This window comes from Gnatocerus cornutus, chromosome 2 (genome assembly GCF_029298725.1).
Source record: "Gnatocerus cornutus isolate USDA-ARS CGAHR chromosome 2, icGnaCorn1.1, whole genome shotgun sequence".
NCBI classification, from domain to species: domain Eukaryota; kingdom Metazoa; phylum Arthropoda; class Insecta; order Coleoptera; family Tenebrionidae; genus Gnatocerus; species Gnatocerus cornutus.
Window position 1 is genome coordinate 17,067,804 of NC_142234.1, and position 18,593 is coordinate 17,086,396.

Sequence of the window (18,593 nt, forward strand, 5' to 3'; positions counted from 1 at the left end):
CATTGGTCACATATATGAAGCACCATCTAAACAACGCTCAAACTCCCAAAGTAGAGCACTTCAATTTGATCTCAAATCCCTCCAACATTACGTGTACAGCTCCCTCGCAAATCCTTTTCAGGATGCAATTGAATGTAATGCCTTCTTACCGAGTAAAATGGTTTCATCAAGGGACGCTGTTAAAAGGATTTTTTCAAACTTATAGGCACTCCCAGGACGGATAAGCTTTAATTGTTCTTGGGATGAAGTTACAAGAACAAAAGTAGGTGCTTTACTTGTAGAAGGGGGATTTTCTTCGAAAAAGCAACGCCTTGGACTGTTAAAGCAATTTTCTTTTGTAAACAACTAATGTTTTTTATATGTTAGTGGAAGTGATTTCATTACAACGCATAATGCTTCAGGGCTTAATAAAATTCTTGTAACTCGCAAGACGTGCATGTACCGAAAAGCGTTGTCATTCATTTCTTTGAATTCAAAGCCGATACACGTGAAGCGTGTTTTTACGGTGAGATCAAAAAGGGAGCTCATTTTTTAAAGAGCTTTTAAAGAACCAGTGAAATGTTTATTGTAAAGCTGTATAACAAGAACATAAAAGGGATAATAAATTTAGATAATACAGTTTTATAACAGTTATAGATGTAATTTATTAATGACCACCTAGGTAGCTATTTTTTTCTGACATGTGAAAGGCTCTAGGTCGAGCCAAGTCATTGTTTTATTGCTATGTTTATTACTCTTCGTTTCTTGTAAGCAAAAATCGAATTTATGATTGAGATAATACGAGACAATGGCATTCCTCAATTACTGAGTGAATTCTGAAGTTTTCTATCCTGGCGCATCCACCATTTTTGGAAAATTTAAAAAAAAAATTAAAATTAATTATTATTATAAGAATAAAGTTTATCGTATTAATTAAGTTAAAACAAGTACTTTTCTCCACTTTCTTTTATCCCCCTTACGACGTGAAACCTTGCAGATTTTAATCACTCCATCTTTTGAAAATCGGCGTTCCTCTCGCCTTTATATATATTTTGAATCCACGCCAAGTACACATTGTCTAAGCAAGATCAAAGAATCTCATTTTGAAAAGGGCTTTTCAATAATTCTCTTTAGCGAATCCGGTGTAGTTTAACTGCAGCCAAACATGCAGTGAAGAGGTCGTGAATGTTTCATTTCACGCACCGTTCTAGTGCTTTTAACTCTACGAGCCTAAGCGATGATGACCATCCGGAATCAGCGTCTGGAAGTTAATAACTTAAATCACTCCCCGACGCACGAGGAGCGATTGTGGCACCACGACGCTCCGTCTCTTTCAACACTGCACCCTAGCGACCGGCGCTCTCGTCGCGACGTCTAATCGATATAACAGTCTGACACAAGTCTGTACTACATACACTGAACAACTCAACTAATAATTGTACGTTATATATTACGAAAACGAAACGTAAAACTGTGTTAGTGAGTGACACCACTGGAACGCTTTCCGGAATTCGTCCGGAATTTCACTTCAAGACACTTTCCGGGATGTGCTCTCTCAACATGTTGTGTTTTCGTGGCCAAATTTGAATGTAGATATGGAGCAGTTATGTCATGCTTACATTACGATGTCGGTAAGGGGATTGAACCCTAACTTGGCCCTTCGGCGTTTGACTTACTCTACTTAATAAGACTCATTAGGAACCTGAATGTCGCATTTAAATAACGTTAAACCAATCAATTTCGCTTATAAATAAACGCACGCCAACGCTTTGATTAAATGCCACCGATTTAATTACTTTTTTCTTATGAATATTGGCCTTACGGGGAAGATTTCAAATCGATACTGGGTCCATCGGATTTGACACTGAAATTCCACAGGTAAGTTATGATTCATTTTTTTTCTTAAAACATGTTTACTCACTTCGAGTTCATTATATTTCTCCTATTAATTATTATTTCTCATCCGTACAAAACAAATATTGATAAGAACAATCGATAATAAATTTCTGAATAATTTATTACGAGAAGTCAGCGCGTCTCTTGAGGAGATTCCTGTACTTTGTTCGACAAAACAATAATTTTTATTCGGTTGTGAGAGTGATAACTTATTAATAATGCATGGTAAATTGATAAAGCGGTCACGTAGCTCTCTATTGCTTTATTATGATTTAAATTTCTGCTGTGCTGTATTTTATTTCAATGGAACAAGAGGTTCGGTTCCGAAATTGGTTCAGAATACTGTGTCACGGATTCCAGTATTTTATTTATCGAACAAAATATCGAAAAAGTGTTCAATCGAATTATCCCGCAAAACTGAACGGTTAATAATAATAAATTAATCTATATTTCAGGTAGCATAAAATGATATGCCCGGCACGTTGAACTTTGATGTGCTCATATAATCCTTAGCTTCTGTAAAAATTCATAGGAATGTGGAAGATATCACGTCAAATATCCATCAAGCTGGAGCAATAAATGTGTACATAAAATAAATTGCTTTTCAACCTTATATAGTGCGAAATACCTCACACAATTTTTATAAACCTACTTTCTAAACCTAATTTTAGGACGAGGATTCTCCATTTTTCTTTCGTTAGCGCTGAAAAAATTAGAAATGTAGAATAAATAACACAACTGCTTGTCAAAAGTGACATCGGGAATTAAAAGACGAGTTATTACACCTTTATACGGATATAACGACTAATTTTTCGTTATAATGGGTTAACAAAGATACACTCCTTTACCATATGTAACGTGAAGTAAATGAGCGGTGCTTAATCATATGCACTAGTTAACTATCATAAAGCTGAGAAAGATAATTTGGTTTCTTTACAAACACTCCTTCGTTGTTAGTATAAAGCATAAAGGGTCTCTAAACCAGGATGTAATCACCAGTGTCATAAAGTTTTATGCTCATTAAATGGTTGCATAAATCAGTGTGCGAGCAAGGATTTAATTGCAGGTGGTTTGAAGATTTTTTTCTTAATAATTCTAAATTAGAGGATAAAAAATTACAACACGTCTGGTTTTAAAATTATTCTTATGTAGTTCTGAGACGTCTAAAACGCTTTATTGGATATTGTTACAGAATGCAAATTTGGTGGATGTAGTAATTTTGTATGTAGTATGTATTCATTTAAAATAATTTATTTTACATTTGTTTTGACTATTTTCCTTCATTATTTTGCCCGTGTTGGATTTATAAAGAGAGTTAGAACAATAACTTCGATCACTTAATAATCTGTTGAAATTGAAAGTTAAAAATTAAAAATCTTTGGTTCGTTCTAAACGTTGAAAGCTCTAATAGTATATTAAAACACCGAGTTTCATAAGCGGCAAAGCCGCGAGTTTTATAATGGATGAGTGCCTAAATGGCCTTATGAACGTGGTTTTCATATTATTGTTCCTAATTTGTTCTTGTAACCGAGCTATTTTCGCTATTTTCACATTCGTTTTCAGTGCTAGAATATCCATTTTGATACGGAATGCAAATTGGGATGTTTAAAATACAAATTAGGAAAAATTGTTTTTTCTTGTTCTAAAATTTGGAATTCACCAAAATTCCAATGCGATAGGGGTGTTCAGAATTATAAGTTTATCTGTAATATGTAATAAAAATTAATGACATATTTGTTTTTCTCAAAAAATTTACTTCTATTTTATTATTCAAGGTGAACCTAAATACAAGATAAAATCGGAAGCGAGTAATAGTTTACAACGAGTCTGAAGTGGTGGCAAAATTTCGCGGTCTAAAACAATACCGTTTTCGAGAAAAAAATATTTAAAGTTTTCTGCTGAAATCGCCGTCTACACTAAATTGTTGGAATAGCTCAGTCAGTTCATATCCTCGAAACATTGGAAATAAAAACGCTGATAAATAAGAGACAATTTTTTTATCGTAGAATTTGTAGAATTTGAATTATTTTAAATTAGGATTTCAGCTTTTCATTATTTTTCGTAATACCTGAAGGTAGCTTTTTAATTATTTCTTTTCTAATTAAAATTTAAGTTTGGTTTACCGAGTCAAGAAAAGTCACATTACGAAGCAATTTATATAAACTTAAGGGAGGGTTTCATTTATTTTAAATAAAATTAGGAGTAATTTTTTGCATCACTCAATTTATGAAATAGTATGTCTAGTCTTTAGTAAAACCAGTAAAAAGAAAGTTAAAATTGTACGATAAGGGCGAACGTAAGCTTTTTTGTTCGAACGGTTTTTTACCCCATTAGAATTTTTATTTTTTAGCAGGACCGTAATCTGTGTTTGCTGATGCTATGGTTGAGCATTGTACTTTATTGGAGTTCACCCTATAGATTTTCTTTTTATTCTTTTTTTTATGCATTATTTAATTTGCATTTCTGAACCCTCTGTATTAAACGTTCTGATTTATTTTGTTGAGATTATTTTGCATATTTCTTTAGATTTTTTTAATGTTTTCAATTAAAATTTGGTTTCTTATTCTTTAAATTGCTTTCTATTCTTGAAATTTTCTCATGATCTACTTGAGATGCAAATTTATATTCAAAAATCTGAGGATTAGGATCTGACAATCTTTGTAATCCGATGTTATTATATTAAAAGTTAATTAATTTAAAATAAAATAAATGGGAATACGGTCGTTTTGGCGCCAATCCTTTCCATAAAATTGTATTTAAGTTCAAAGCCTGTTTATGATACAGGTGAAGTTGGATACACAGTGTAATCCCATAAAACTGTCATTCGTGAGTGATACAAAAACTAGAACCAACTGTTAAATTAAAAGGTATTTTGTAAGCAATATGAAGACATAAATGTAATGCTACTTAAAATATTTTTATATAAAAACGCTAAGTGGTTTTTAACTGTTGTTTGTACTAAGTGGTTTAGCATAAGATTTCCTCTTTAATTATGTGTAACGTGTACATCCAGGACCGTGGTTATCTACCATTTACATACTCACTTAACAAATTACAGTTGTTAAAGTTTCTAGTTGTGGTGAGGCATTTTGTAAGGATATAATTCTATTAAATCTAGATCGCATATTATTTAAGGAAATGATACAAAAAAGATTCCATCGTGTTAAAATTACAGCCAAGAATAGCAGTAACATGCTATAGAAGGTGCTGAAGGAGCAATAAATATTTCCACTAATTGATACTCTGGGGACACAAATTTAAAATTAAAATGTAGCTTCCGTAAACGCGGTAAAACAGTTTTGAACGCCTACTTTGTACAAACACGGAGCTGACGAGTCACCCATGAAACGAGACAATTACGTATAGTACACACGATCACAGCGTAAAAATATCCTGATTAAAGTCGTAAACTGGAGGCAATAAAGAGGATAATGCCGCAATTGCATTTAGTGTAGTAATAATGGTCCATTGTCAACAACATAAAACAAAACGAAGACAAGAAAACGGATTGTCGAAAGAAATTTCTACTGAGATTATTCTATTGTTTGAAAAGTTTTAAATATTTCGGGTCTGAAGTCAGAGGATAACTTTGGTTGAACCACTGTTGTTCTGTGTTCAAATTAGAACATCTGCGTGTAAGGATACAAATGCGTCCACTAGGCAACAACTGCAATTTAACCACAACTTCAACTCGTCTATTATTCCCTTTAAAGTCGTGGCATCTATTATTCTAGCAATGTTTACAACAAAACGACAAACTGTTGCGGACCATTTGCAAGTTCTAGAGGTAAACCCTCCATTAGACGAGCGCGTTTGGAGCGACGTGGTTTTAATTAGAACAGAAAATGACAAATGTACCATGTTTTCGCAGGAATAAGCCCTTCAAATCGACCCTATGCTTTGTCTTAGCTTGTACTTTGTCTTATTTCAATACGGTTGCTCCATTATGCGCGTTGACTGATGAATAATTTCAGATTTGTGCATTAAATCCATCATCGCCACAAAGAAATTGTATTAAACTTTGGGATTTCCATTTATTTTCATATCCGCCTGTCGCAGATTGGCAAATGGGTGTTCGGCTGGAATATTTTAGATATATCTTTCAGAATTTGTTTAGCTTGAGCACCACGCGAAAAATTGAGTTGCAGAGTGGAAGAAAATTAAAAGGCTCGGGAGAAAAAATGGCTAAATTACATTGAAGGAACGTTGACTGCTTCTAAAATGAAGCAAATATGCCAAACTTATAAACACCCTTAAAATAAAGTAAATTAAATAAAAATAAATAAATTTACTCACCCATTTTAGACATGATCTACAAATTTTCAATTTTAAATTTAATTTTGTTGATTCATCCAATATTTTGTAATTTTATTTGAATTTGTTGTTAATCATCCTATTAAAATTTTATATCAAACAAACGAATTTGTTTTTTGATATTTACTTTTTTGTAATGTCATTTCATGTATGGAGCGAATACAATTGGGAATTTCTCTATTTATTTAGTAATAATTAATGAAATGAAAAAATTGATAAAATTAATAAATCGCGATTGAGTTGATTGGTAAAACCAAATCAATTCAGGTTGTTTGCGGTTTTGGGTATAAACAATTCAATCGTTTTAAAACACTACAAATTTTGGACGAAATAAAATGCACTGAAGAAGTCGAAGGTCATTCCTAAAGTGGAATGGCCTCCTCATTCCGAATCCGAAGTCCATGCGATATTTTAAAAAAATATTTTTTTAGGTTCTACTGTACAAAATAATATTTGTTTTAATTTTTCTTGAATACTCGCAAACTTATGGAATTGCTTGACAATGTCTTTTGTTAAAAATTTGTTAAACATTTGTTGACTTGTGAAATTGATAACAATTTTATACGTAAAGGTTTTATACCAAATTTATGAAAATTTATCGTTTTAAATCTTCTAAAACTACAGACACCCTGTATGAAACAGAACATTGCGGCAAAGCTTGGAAATAATTATTCTGTTTAACTAAATTACATTTCAATAATTTGTTCAGCATGAATTTCGTTTATTACGAGGAAAACTAATAATAATCAATAACTGAAGTAATTTAATTGTTGCATTGATCCTGGGTTTATTTTTGGAATTACATCGAGTGGATTATAATAAAATATACTGATTATTGTTTGCACAGGCAGCTTTTGATCCGATTGAAGTTAATAAAATGGATTAGATTATCCCGATATTAAAAAACGTTTGTTATGGACGACTGCTGTTAATTAGTACGTACATGAAATATCGAATCTGTCAGTTTGAATGAAAAAGGTACTGACAAAACAAAAGGTGAAAACCATAAATCACGCGTGACTTATACATTAATTTGTTTTAACTCGATTTTTAATTTGTCTTACAATTTGGTTTAAAATTCATTTCAGCGTGAAAACAATGACTTATGGATTTCATAAAATCCGATCGTTATTTCTCGGCTATTTGATAACTTCATTTTGTTCCGACTCGGCCTGCATCATGAAATGCATCGCGGCCTTTGACCTTAACTCGTGCCGTCTTCTGATATATAAAAGCCTACTTACAGTTTTATGGTCTTATATCTGAAATACCATCAATCTGTCTTCAAGTGCTACCAAGAAAAGAAACGAAGAGCATCCGCGATGCACCAGTGTAAACATGAACCATGTGCTGATAATAATAATCTCCATAATGATACTAATAATAAATTTTAATAAGGTGCTACTCTAACTCAAGCAGGTTCAGTTGTAATGTACAAAAACAAACTACCACGACTTTGATCTGTGGAATAATAAAAATGACTCGATTTAATTTATACGTTCTCGGAAGAGATAAGTTAATTTAATTAGTTCGTTACAAATTTTTCCGACTTTGATAAATAATTGACTTTGACTTTGATTTGTGGCATCTACAGAGCAGAGGCGTTCTTTACCGGAATCGTGTCGCCGCAGGTAAAAAAGCCGGAGTTAATTAGCCATTTGCGAGTTTTTATTGTTCGATCTTCGATAGTATGCAGTGTCTTCAGTTCGTGTTATTAATTAGGCATTTTAAAGCGGGTGCAATAATTTGCAAGCGGCCTGCCTCATTAGATGCTTCGAAAGCACGTACACTGCCGTTCTTGGTCTTTGTTTTGAATTGCTAAAACTTTCCTGGATCAGATAAGTCCTCTGTACTAATCTGCCGACAAGAACAGCTTCTAATGTGATTTATACATGTAAGGTTGAATATTGATAACCTCGTCCATATGTACAGAAGGCTCTTCGACATTATTGGCTAAATCACGCGGATAATGAGCCGTGATCAGAGATCTACGCTAATGGCATAGTTTGCTGCACGTTTTGAAATGATATAATTAAATGAGCATCGGATTTCCCTAGAGGGTTTGGTTACAACTAATAAATTGTTTTAATGTTTCATATTTGAAATTTTTTAGAACGGGTTCTATGGGAAAGTGGAGCTTTCTCGTGCGCAAATTATCGTTTTGGTGTGCTACTTTTATGGATTTTTTTTTCGCAGAAAATAAATGATGAACCTGCAGAAACAAAGTTTTTATTTAGAGTGAAAATTTGCAAAAAAGGAAGAGATTTTAGACTCGACATTTTATCATTTATGAAACACGCTGTTACAATATTTTTGATACAATGCTAATGAAATTTTTCCAAGAATCCAAAACTGTAGTAATTTTTCGGAGACCCATATCTCTACTGTTTATGACACACACATAGAAAGAAGAGTCATCGCCATCGTTTTGTTCGCGCAAAGTTAATAATAATTATGGCTCATTAACGTTTAGCTGGCTATGGTGAAATTTAATATTGATCCATAAAAATTTCTAAAATCTGTGTCTTTCGTTCTACAATTTTGCAATTTGGTATAGTGAATACACGACTAAAAAATAGTAACTTTCCCCAATTTCATAGTTGTAGCACTAAAATTACCAATATTATGAATTTTATTGAAGGATGTGGGAACTTTTTGTTTGATTTTCAAAATAAAAATTTCTAAAATATGTGTTTTTTGCTCTACAATTTTACAATTTAGTACAGTTAATACGAGGCTGAAAAAAAGTAACTTCCTCAAATTTTATAGCTGTGGGACTAAAATTACCAAAATTACGAATTTTAGTGAGGCATGTGTAAACTTTTTGCTTGCATGGTTTCAAGAATAAAAAATTCTAAAATCCGTGTCTTTTGCTTTACAATTTTGCAATTTGGTGGAATTAATACTCAACGCAAATATAGTAGTTTCCTCAAATTTTATAGCTGTAGCACTTAAATTACCAAAATTATGAATTTTAGTGAGAGATGTTTTGCTTGGTCTCAAAAATATAAATTTTTAAAATCTGTGTCTTATGCTCTACAATTTGACAGAGTTAATAAAAGACTCAAAAATAGAAATTTTCTCAAATTTTATAGCTGTTAGCACTAAAATTACCAAAATTTCGAATTTTAGTGTGTGATGTGAGAACATTTTGCTTGGTCTCAAATATATTTTTTTTTAAATCTGTCTTTCGCTCTACAATTTTGCAATTTGATAGAGTTAATACACAACTTAAAAATAGTAACTTCTTCAAATTTCGTAGTTCTAGCACTAAAATTACCAATATTACGAATTTTATTGAAGGATGTGGGAACTTTTTGCTTGGTCTCAAAAATAAAAATTTCTAAAATCTGTGTCTTTTGCTCTACAATTTTGCAATTTCGTAGAGTAATTATCCGACTTAAAAATTAATACTTTCCTAAATTTCATAGCTGTAGCACTAAAATTACCAAAATTACTAATTTTAGTGGAGAATGTAGGGAATTTTTGCTTGCTCTCAGAACTAAAAATTTCTAAAATCTGTGTTTTTTGTTCTACAATTTTACAATTTGGTGGAGTTAATACACAACTCAAAAATAGTATTTTCACTAAATTTCATAGATGTAGTACTAAAATTACCAAATTTACGAATTTAAGGGGAGGATGTCGGGAATTTTTGCTTGGTTTCAAAACTAAAAATTTCTAAAATACTTTATTTGTTTTTCTCGATGATTAAATTAAACAATTGAAATTAAGTAGTGGAAGAAGGTCTAAAAATCTGTTCGAATTTAATACACAAGTAAAAGCCATTCGTTTTGATTCATTAGTCAATAAACCCCACGAAATTAGAAGTACTATTATATCTGTTGAGTATTTATATTACCACTTTAGTTCAAACTACTATCACTTTCGAATATTAAATTTAGTAGAAAGCTTTTGCATTATTCCGGATAATACCGCGAGCTTTTCATATAATTTATGGCAGATATTATTTGGAATGTATTAACATAACAACTAAACATAATATTTTCTTTCATGAATATACAACATCAAAAGTTTATTCAGGTGGTATATTTTGAAATGTAACCACCGAAATATAATCGTAGTTCACCTACGCAAATATGGTTCTCCCCAGCAAACTTTCAAAACGAATTCCATAAAACTAGTATTTGTAGAAGCCCTCGCTTCCCATATTTTGACGGCAGTGTACAGTTTGTCCACCAAGATTGAATTTTTTGTAGGATCGATATAAATAAATAATGTTTGAAACGTTGAAAGTCCACGAAACTTTAGTTTGTCCGACCGGAAAAAGTGAGAGTGGTTTCTATGAAATTAATGGCACAATCTATAGCCTCATTGGTAATGGGTTATTGTATTTTCGAGTTATTTAGACCTATTAGTGACATTATTGTTGTAAATTATTACCGTTTACACCATAATGGGCCAATAATTTTTTGATTGAAACTTGTTTTTACAAGCTCGCATTAAAGAGTTTTAACAAAAATATTCCAAATCGATTGCCATTGTGCCAGGTACAAAATGAAAATTGTCTCTCAGTGTTATTTTTATGATGAACGAGAGCTTTCTTTATGCTAACGGGGGATAATAGTCCTAAATTTTACTCTTGCGTGAAAAAAGAAAGCTATTTTCGTATCCAACTAATTTGCTTTTCTTCTAGAATAGAAAAACGACTATCAAATGGATGGGGGCTGAATTGAAATTGAAATTTTATGGAAAATTAATAAAATCAGAGCTTGGTGCAAATAGAAAACTTATAAAATAATTTAAAAAAATATATTTTCGTGCATTCTAGGATTTTTTTTGAATCTTGGCTTATAAGAGTTTTAATTATTTGAGTTCTTGTTTGGTCTTTCTAGACTTCTTAGCGTGTCACAATGCCGAAAACTTGATCTTATATTTTCTATTTAAATTTTTAGATTAACCCATTTTTCTTATTTTTCATAAAATTAACTGTTTATTCATAAATATTCAAAACTTTCAATTTTTAACAAAAATCTCGTTGCTCACTATGCAAATTGTGCAGCTGAGCTCCAAAGATTAAGACGAATTTTTATCCCTTTATCAACATTTGTAAACATCAATTTAAGACTCTGTGATTTGAAACAATACAATGTACAACTTTTATCTTTATTGATCCAAAACTAACAACATATTACTCAGTAAAATGAGATTAAGTACTTTATATTCGGGTCAAAAGTAATAAACGATGAAACATGCGATATTTTTAGCTATAAAACGAAACGAAATTTTTGTAGATCTTGCAGTTTGTCCCTATAAATTTCAATGGTTTATTATCCAAAATTACAGACCAGATTGAATGTGGAATTCCGAATAAATCTTTAATTTTTTTCGCCCATACCGTGCGAAGCGCGGATAAATTTCCTCAATAAACTCGTGTTCCATCACACCGAAAAAGCTCCGAATTTTTTGTTAAGAAAAACCTTCTATTTCCGCCCAGACAAATGTTTACCATATTTAAGCCGAATGTCTTGGTGTCGCTTGTTCTCATCATCATTTAAGTTATTAACGGTACAGCGAGGAAGCTCATTATGAAGTCGCGAAAATCTTATCATTCATCACAGAAGTTCCAAAATAAAGCGAAATTTGCAATGTTATCTCCTTTGTCACGTTAAAGAATATTGCCTATATATTCAGGCAAATATACGCATTATTGGTAGTATAACTTTTGGGCGTAATAACGTAGCGTGATCTTTTGGAGGGGACACCAAACACAGTACGCAACCGCGCTGTCTGAACTTCCTAGCTTTCGCCCCTCTCTTGACTCCGTCATGGCACTTGAACTCAGATATTGTGGAGTGTGTGTGTCGTCGTGTGACTAGGGTGCCGAAAAATTACGTTTATTTATTAGTTTTCCGTGGTTTTCACGCCGAATTTCCACTGGGATTGACGCAGTATAATTAGCGACTTTTCTTTGTGTTTAGTGTGTTGTGTTCTGTTTTTATGTTGTGTTTTTTATTAAGTTTCTTTTGAGACTGTGTTTTTCTTCATCATCTGTCAGTTGATGAAAATAAACCAACATGAGGAGAATTAGTGGTGAGTTTTTTTATCCTTGGTACTATTTTTATTGAGTAAGCATTGAATTATGATCGACCTTAATAATAAAAGTGATAACTTACGATTGATAAGGAGAATTTTTCTGTTGTGAATAGCAACAAATACACGACGTTGGCGTTTTTAATTGTGTTCATGCCATCCGCAGTTTTATTGTTTATATACCACCAACAATAATAGGTACCTAATTGCTATATTCTGGCCATTAATCATTGTTTTTTATGCAAGTAATCCTCTTTCCAATCATCGCACTTAAGATAGTCTGTATAATAACTGTTGAGGTTGTTTACGGGTCAGATTTAAGCACCGTTTAAAGATCAAAGATACTATTGAAAACGTAGAGGGCGTTGGGTGTGTGGAGCTTTCATCTGAGCTTTTTCCTTTCAGTTTCAGCTTCCACCTAACATTTCAATTTGATTTATGTTATTAAAAAAATGCATTAAAAGCCATTTAATACATAATTTATTGTCCTTTTAAACGTTCTGACGTCAATGATAAGTCTTCTACTTATCACATGCGTACAGCATGTCGGGAAAGTATCTCGGTATATAATTTCAGGTTTCGTCCACTAACCACATAGTTACTGTAGAAATGGGTCAAAGACTTCCATTATTGGTATTCCACTTCAATTCTCATTGGGTTCCCATGATTATGTGTCAGTCTTCCGGAACAGTTTATATCGTAAATGGAGACGTGCAGTCTATTGATATGTGCGCAATATTTCGCTTGTAACTCTCGGATTTATGCAATTTTATCGACAAAGTTCACAAGGATCAGAAGAGTTCAGTTGGTGGAATCAAAGGTTCTCTCGTTTTATTACTTACTGGAAATTTGATTCGTCGTAGATTGAAATCTAATATTCCACAATGAAGCGTTTCGAAATTTCTGTCGTCACCTTACTCTGGCTGACACTAATGATTTCTCGTGTTACCGTTTTGTTTATATCACCCAGGAAGTACCTATTTCAAATTTGCAATCTCTAAAAATACGAAAGATAAGATAAGCCAGCGTTTCGTAGTCCTGCTGGAGACAGCTTCGCCCCCCGGTTTCCCTATTTTTGAACAACTCTTGAAATTTTCCGCTACTTCAACCCCTCGCTGAATTCTGAAGATCTCCTCATATCCATACAACGCAACAAAAGAAGTAATCGATACGTACGTGCTCGAAAACGGACTATGCCGTTATTTTCTGTTTAAACCTTCTTCGTATTTTACTTCTCTCAGTTTTCGTTAACAGGGGATGTATTAGCAGATGGTAGTAAATGTGGTTAGGGGCGTTTCTACTGTTCTCCAGGGGAATTACCGTCCCAAACTTAGAAAATCGCGATTTCCCCCTAAATTATAAATTTACAACGATCTTCCAAAGGGATGCCGATATCTCTTCGTAATTCGCGGCTATTTAGTTTGCCTTTGATAATAACTCGGACCGGAGGATTCCGGACGCATTCATCATCCTAATGATACCGCTCGCAGAAGTGAAAGAAATTAAATATTTATTTAATGAGGTGATTGTTCGCGTTGTGCAACGATTATGCAAATTCGAACGTTGTTTTCTGCGATGATTATTAGAGTTTGTTTTTACAAGGACGAGGAAATTTATTTTAAGTGAAAAGAAATCAAGTCTTTAGCATTCTAATTAACCGTCTCAGCCACTTATCGACAAATGATAGATGGTTCAGTTATTTTTATTGAATATTGACAGGTGTGGTCAACAAGGAAGTCCATAAATTCATCGAACAAAATTGGAATGGTCTTCTATTATAGCAGTGAAGTCACACTTTCAATTGAAAGGTCAAGAACAAGTTTGTCCACCATCACTACATTTTTTGTTCTTTTTCAAAAGTTTCTGCACTTCAGGTGAAGTCGCAATTTGATTTGCTCAAAGTCTTGTTTCGATTTGCACGTAATTGAACCTGAATTTGTTTGATGCTCTGACTTCGTTTTTCTTTTACCGCAATTTTGAAATTGCAGCTCGTAAATCATGATTACAATGTCAAAAGGCGAGTTTCAGCTCTAAATCAATCAAAATTAATTAACTGCAATGATTGATTTAAGTATGACGTTCATTTCATGTTCTGTTCAAGTGGAAGCCTAAAATGTATCTGTCAAAAACGCCGAAGCCTCTAAACGTACTAATTGCTAGAGCGGGTGTAATTGAAGCTCCGATAATCGGAAACCATTAAAGTAAACCGTGCAACAGGAAACAAGTCAATGTTTTATGAATAACGTATGATGGTGAGATTAGAAGACAATACCAAGTAACAATTATGGCACATCGACCTCCCCTGCTGACCAAGGCATCGTTTTGCTGAGAGATAGCGTCGTCTTCCGGTTATCTTGAAGATTGCTTCGCGGGTTTCGGTGTTATTTAATCCATCCGTCGCAGGTGGTGGTTGCGAAGATGTAACGGCCCGCATCTTTCAAGGCCATGGAGCTGCAACAGATGCTGATGTCATTCACTCATGTTTGCAGACGGTGCCGGTGTTAGAAAGTTACTTATCGAAAGATGCTTACGTAATTTCGGTCGAATTTGTGATTTGATAGATTGTCTTTGGGTAAAACCTGTTCCACTGGTCCCATTGATTTGATATGTGTGCTAATAGGCGCCAACGATTGTTTATGGACCAGTTTTGCCCACATGGGCTAACACGAAAGCGAAAAATACAGGTGATTTGAGGTTTTTTGAGGACGGCTCATTATGTAAATTGGCGGAGCAGTTTTTTACAAAGACACTGTTTAGACAGGTTTGAGTTATTAGAGTCAAGTGAGAACAAATTAGATAAGCGTGATATAATGAGATTATTTTACCCTCGTGTGGTAAGTTTGAAGTTTTTATTGGGGGCAGACAAACACTTTAAAATCAATTTAAGAGATTTATGGTTTTCTCCTTGTCTTAATACTTTGTCCACTTGGATTAGATGGCAACGAGTCAAGAAGGAGATTCCCTTATCAATTAAGGCCCCCTTGCAACTTGTCACTACAAGAACAGTTACGTAAAGTGGACCATTTGGCAGATGGGGCCGTGCACATATGGGCTAGTCCGTTCATTGTTTTCAGGGAGAATTTTCAAAGAATGTCAAGTTATATTTTATGGCTCAGTGAATATTCTTCTTGTTAATTGGAAAATCAATTATATTCAATTAATCTATGAGACTTGCATAATTAGTTGAAATTAAGTACCTTGTTTACTGCGTTTGACTTCCATAGTTACATTGCCGATGGTCACCTATCAGGGGCATATTCTTTTTATCTTGATTATAACCATTGTGTCGTTTTTTTTCTTTAATTATAATCACCTTCTGTACTTTACCAAGAATTCAGCGCTTGATAATTAACAATATGCAAGGGCTGTCTCACAGGCCATTAATGCCTAATGACCCGTAGATCCTCTTTGAAAGAAGATTTTTCTAAACAAAGCGCAGTTAGTATTGTTCGGTGCTTCCAAAGACAAAGAACTGCAGTTTTGGATTTAAAACAGGTGATGGGGATTTGCATTTCGCTCCGGTGCATCAAGATTTATAACGCAGAAAATTCAGCTTCAGAGATGTTCTTCAAAGCTCCGACTTCGATGTTAAAATTATTCATTGGGTTTTTTCAATTTGTTTTCAAAAGTGAGTTTTATTAACGCAATATGCATAATGAAGGAAACTGGTTCAAGTTTAAGGGTGGATTAATTCAAGTCATGGAGTGTCGACAAGTTTCAGCATGTAAGAAAATGTTTATATAATTTCGGGTTTGACTTTTGAAACTGAAATGAGCAATTAGGAATTCCGTGAATTAAGTAAGTTAAGATCAACCCGAGTCGTCGAATTTATTGATTTAGTGGCTAGTTAAAGATGCAGCTTGAATGACAATTGATTTGGGACTGTCGAGCAGAGACAATGACCTTTCTTGATTGCCAGTGCATGAGAATGCTGGAGAAAATTTAATTCGTCTAGATTGGTATTCAAGGTTACCTTCTAAAAATACTATTTGAATTAGTTGACGGAGATTTGGTGAGCAATGATGCACCAATTGGTGTGAGCATAAGCGCATACATAATTTATGAGTTGAATGTTTTGATCTGTCAATTGAAAATTTAATGAGAATGTAGCGGAAATAAGTTAATAGAAACATGTAATTCAGATTTTGTTGTGAAATTAATTGAATAAGATTACCTTATTCATAACTGAAAGCTCCGAGCCCATGTACATAAACGAATAATTAATTTATCATGCTTACATGCAATTAATTATCCATCAGTCAAAAGTCATAACCAATCACTTTGCGCAAGGATTTCAGGGAAACTTGCACTTTTAGAAAAACCATGTGGTCTGGTGTCGTTACGTTTTTAAGAAGGTTTCACTTCTGAATTAAGTAATTTACGGTATGACGAGGGTTTCCAAGTGGGTTTAATTAAATTGCCAAAAATCAATTCGTCGGAATTGGAGAGAGCTCGGAAGCCTCGTTTTACGACTAAAGAATTTCATTTTAGCAAGGAGTTTAGTTTACTGAAGGGACCGTTCCATTTAGGGAAACACAATATATGGGCATCCAGCCCACTACCGTAAAAGCTCCGGTTTCCTTGTTCTTCGTCTCCACGTGTTGCCGAGCAATTGCATCTGCGTAACTGTGCACATGACATCTTATGATTTAAGGTCATCTGTGATCCGTATATGGAGTGTCTGCTTTCTTCTCATACAAGTTCAGTTGTTCACGCTGACACTTCTTCACTTCGTTATCCGTAGATAAATATTGGATTTTCCACGGTGGTGCTTTATTTACGACACGTTTTCTACAATATCGACCGAGTTGTTGCAGCTGGAAGGCCGGATGCGTAACTCATTTGGCACTCACCCCAAAGGAGCAAATTGCATTCAAATTTTATGGCAACTTAGTACCTTCACCCCACAATATAGACCGAGTTATTCCTCCAGGAGACGACTTTACGTAAACAAGTTGCACATGTTCAACACATTTGCTCTGTATATGTGAGATAAAATATGAAAAATTCTGACTTTACATAGTGCCTACAGAAGCGGAAACAGTTTTATGGCATCTCTAAGCCTACACGAGGCGCTACAAACTCCTATGTGCCTTCAGACAGAGAGACGAACGTTGAATAATATATTCCCAGGAACAACGGCAGCGGAGACATACACATTATTTTTTATTGTGCTTAGACACGTCCTCTAATGTCTCTCCGGGTACAATAAAACAACACATAAAATAATCATAACATTCAAATTTCTTCGGGATGGGCACGCCAACAATTTATTAGTCGCCGCGTTCTCCTCGTCGAACGAAGACTCTTTTACCACAAGATAGTTTTTCAAGTGAGTTTTTCACTGTTGAAGCACCAGCAACGAGAAGTAAGTGATAGAAATTTAAATAATGAGCATGGGGGGCAAGTTTTCAAAACGATCGTTTCGGCGTCCCGGGGTGGTGTATCGAGATAAACGCAACTTTCTGCTTCTTGGGATCGTTTCCGCAGGGCACGAGGGTCATAATCGGATGAGGATTTGATGTGGTTTGACGCACCGGTCTAAATTCGATCATGCAGTCTATCATTGTCTGAAGAAAATTAAAATTTGAAATCCAACACGAAGTATGGGATTGTGTAAGAAACTCAATATCCGAGCCAATACGTGCCTAAATGAACCCTCTTCTGTAGCACGTGTTCACCTGATCGACCACGCATTTTTCGTTGCCGTCCTATTGTAATCCGACTGGTTTTGGATGTACGCAATCGTAAATTACACACTCATTTCATTGCGACGCACAAAGAGAAAAACTCGAGTTGTTCAGCAGGAAAAAGTATCCTGCAGCGGTCATCGATTGCTCCCCGAGGATCACCGCGGGCTTGCCGTTTATCGCCTTTGCTTACTTTTATTGAAAATCGACTTGTCTCCGGATTAATTTTCGACTTTCTTTCCGGAAATTCCGTCTGATGTTTTTGCCCGAATGAAATTTTCTTGGATAAGTTAAGTTCTTAAGTGTCCATTTAGAAACTCTTGTAATCAAGTGGAATCACATCGAAACCGCCTGGAAGTGAGGTTTTTACTGCGCCACCACAAGACTGTTGGATGTATCTCGAGATCTGGCGAGTAATAGAATCCTAATGATGGTGGATAAGCAGCGTTTCTGTTAGTAAAGCGCAGATCAGGATGCTGATAGGATCAGGCACAGCTTTGGAAAATGAGACCGAAACAAAAACGCGCACAGATTAATGGTTCTTTTTATGCAAACGCGTCCGCTCTACCTATTTTACGTGCCTCATCAATATATCACTTTGACTCGGATGCTCAGTCGTTGAATAAGAAGATGAGAATTTTGTAATTATCCGTCTGAGTC

The 18,593-nt window shown here is 34.3% G+C and overlaps 1 protein-coding gene across 2 annotated transcripts in view; it reads left to right on the forward strand.

Moving 5' to 3' along the window:
* The first annotated feature begins 1,368 nt into the window (after nucleotides 1-1,368).
* ckn (CRK like proto-oncogene, adaptor protein) overlaps nucleotides 1,369-18,593 on the forward strand; it is a 103,427-nt gene continuing 86,202 nt past the window's right edge. The window contains exon 1 of one of the 2 annotated variants that reach the window (XM_088031593.1): nucleotides 1,369-1,857. Coding sequence is in view for 1 of the 2 variants with exons in the window: in XM_088031591.1 (XP_087887717.1) it covers nucleotides 12,228-12,243 (16 nt within the window). In the remaining variant the exon portion in view is untranslated. Of the gene's footprint in view, nucleotides 1,858-11,952; nucleotides 12,244-18,593 lie in introns of those variants that run through there. The other variant, XM_088031591.1, reaches the window with a different exon arrangement.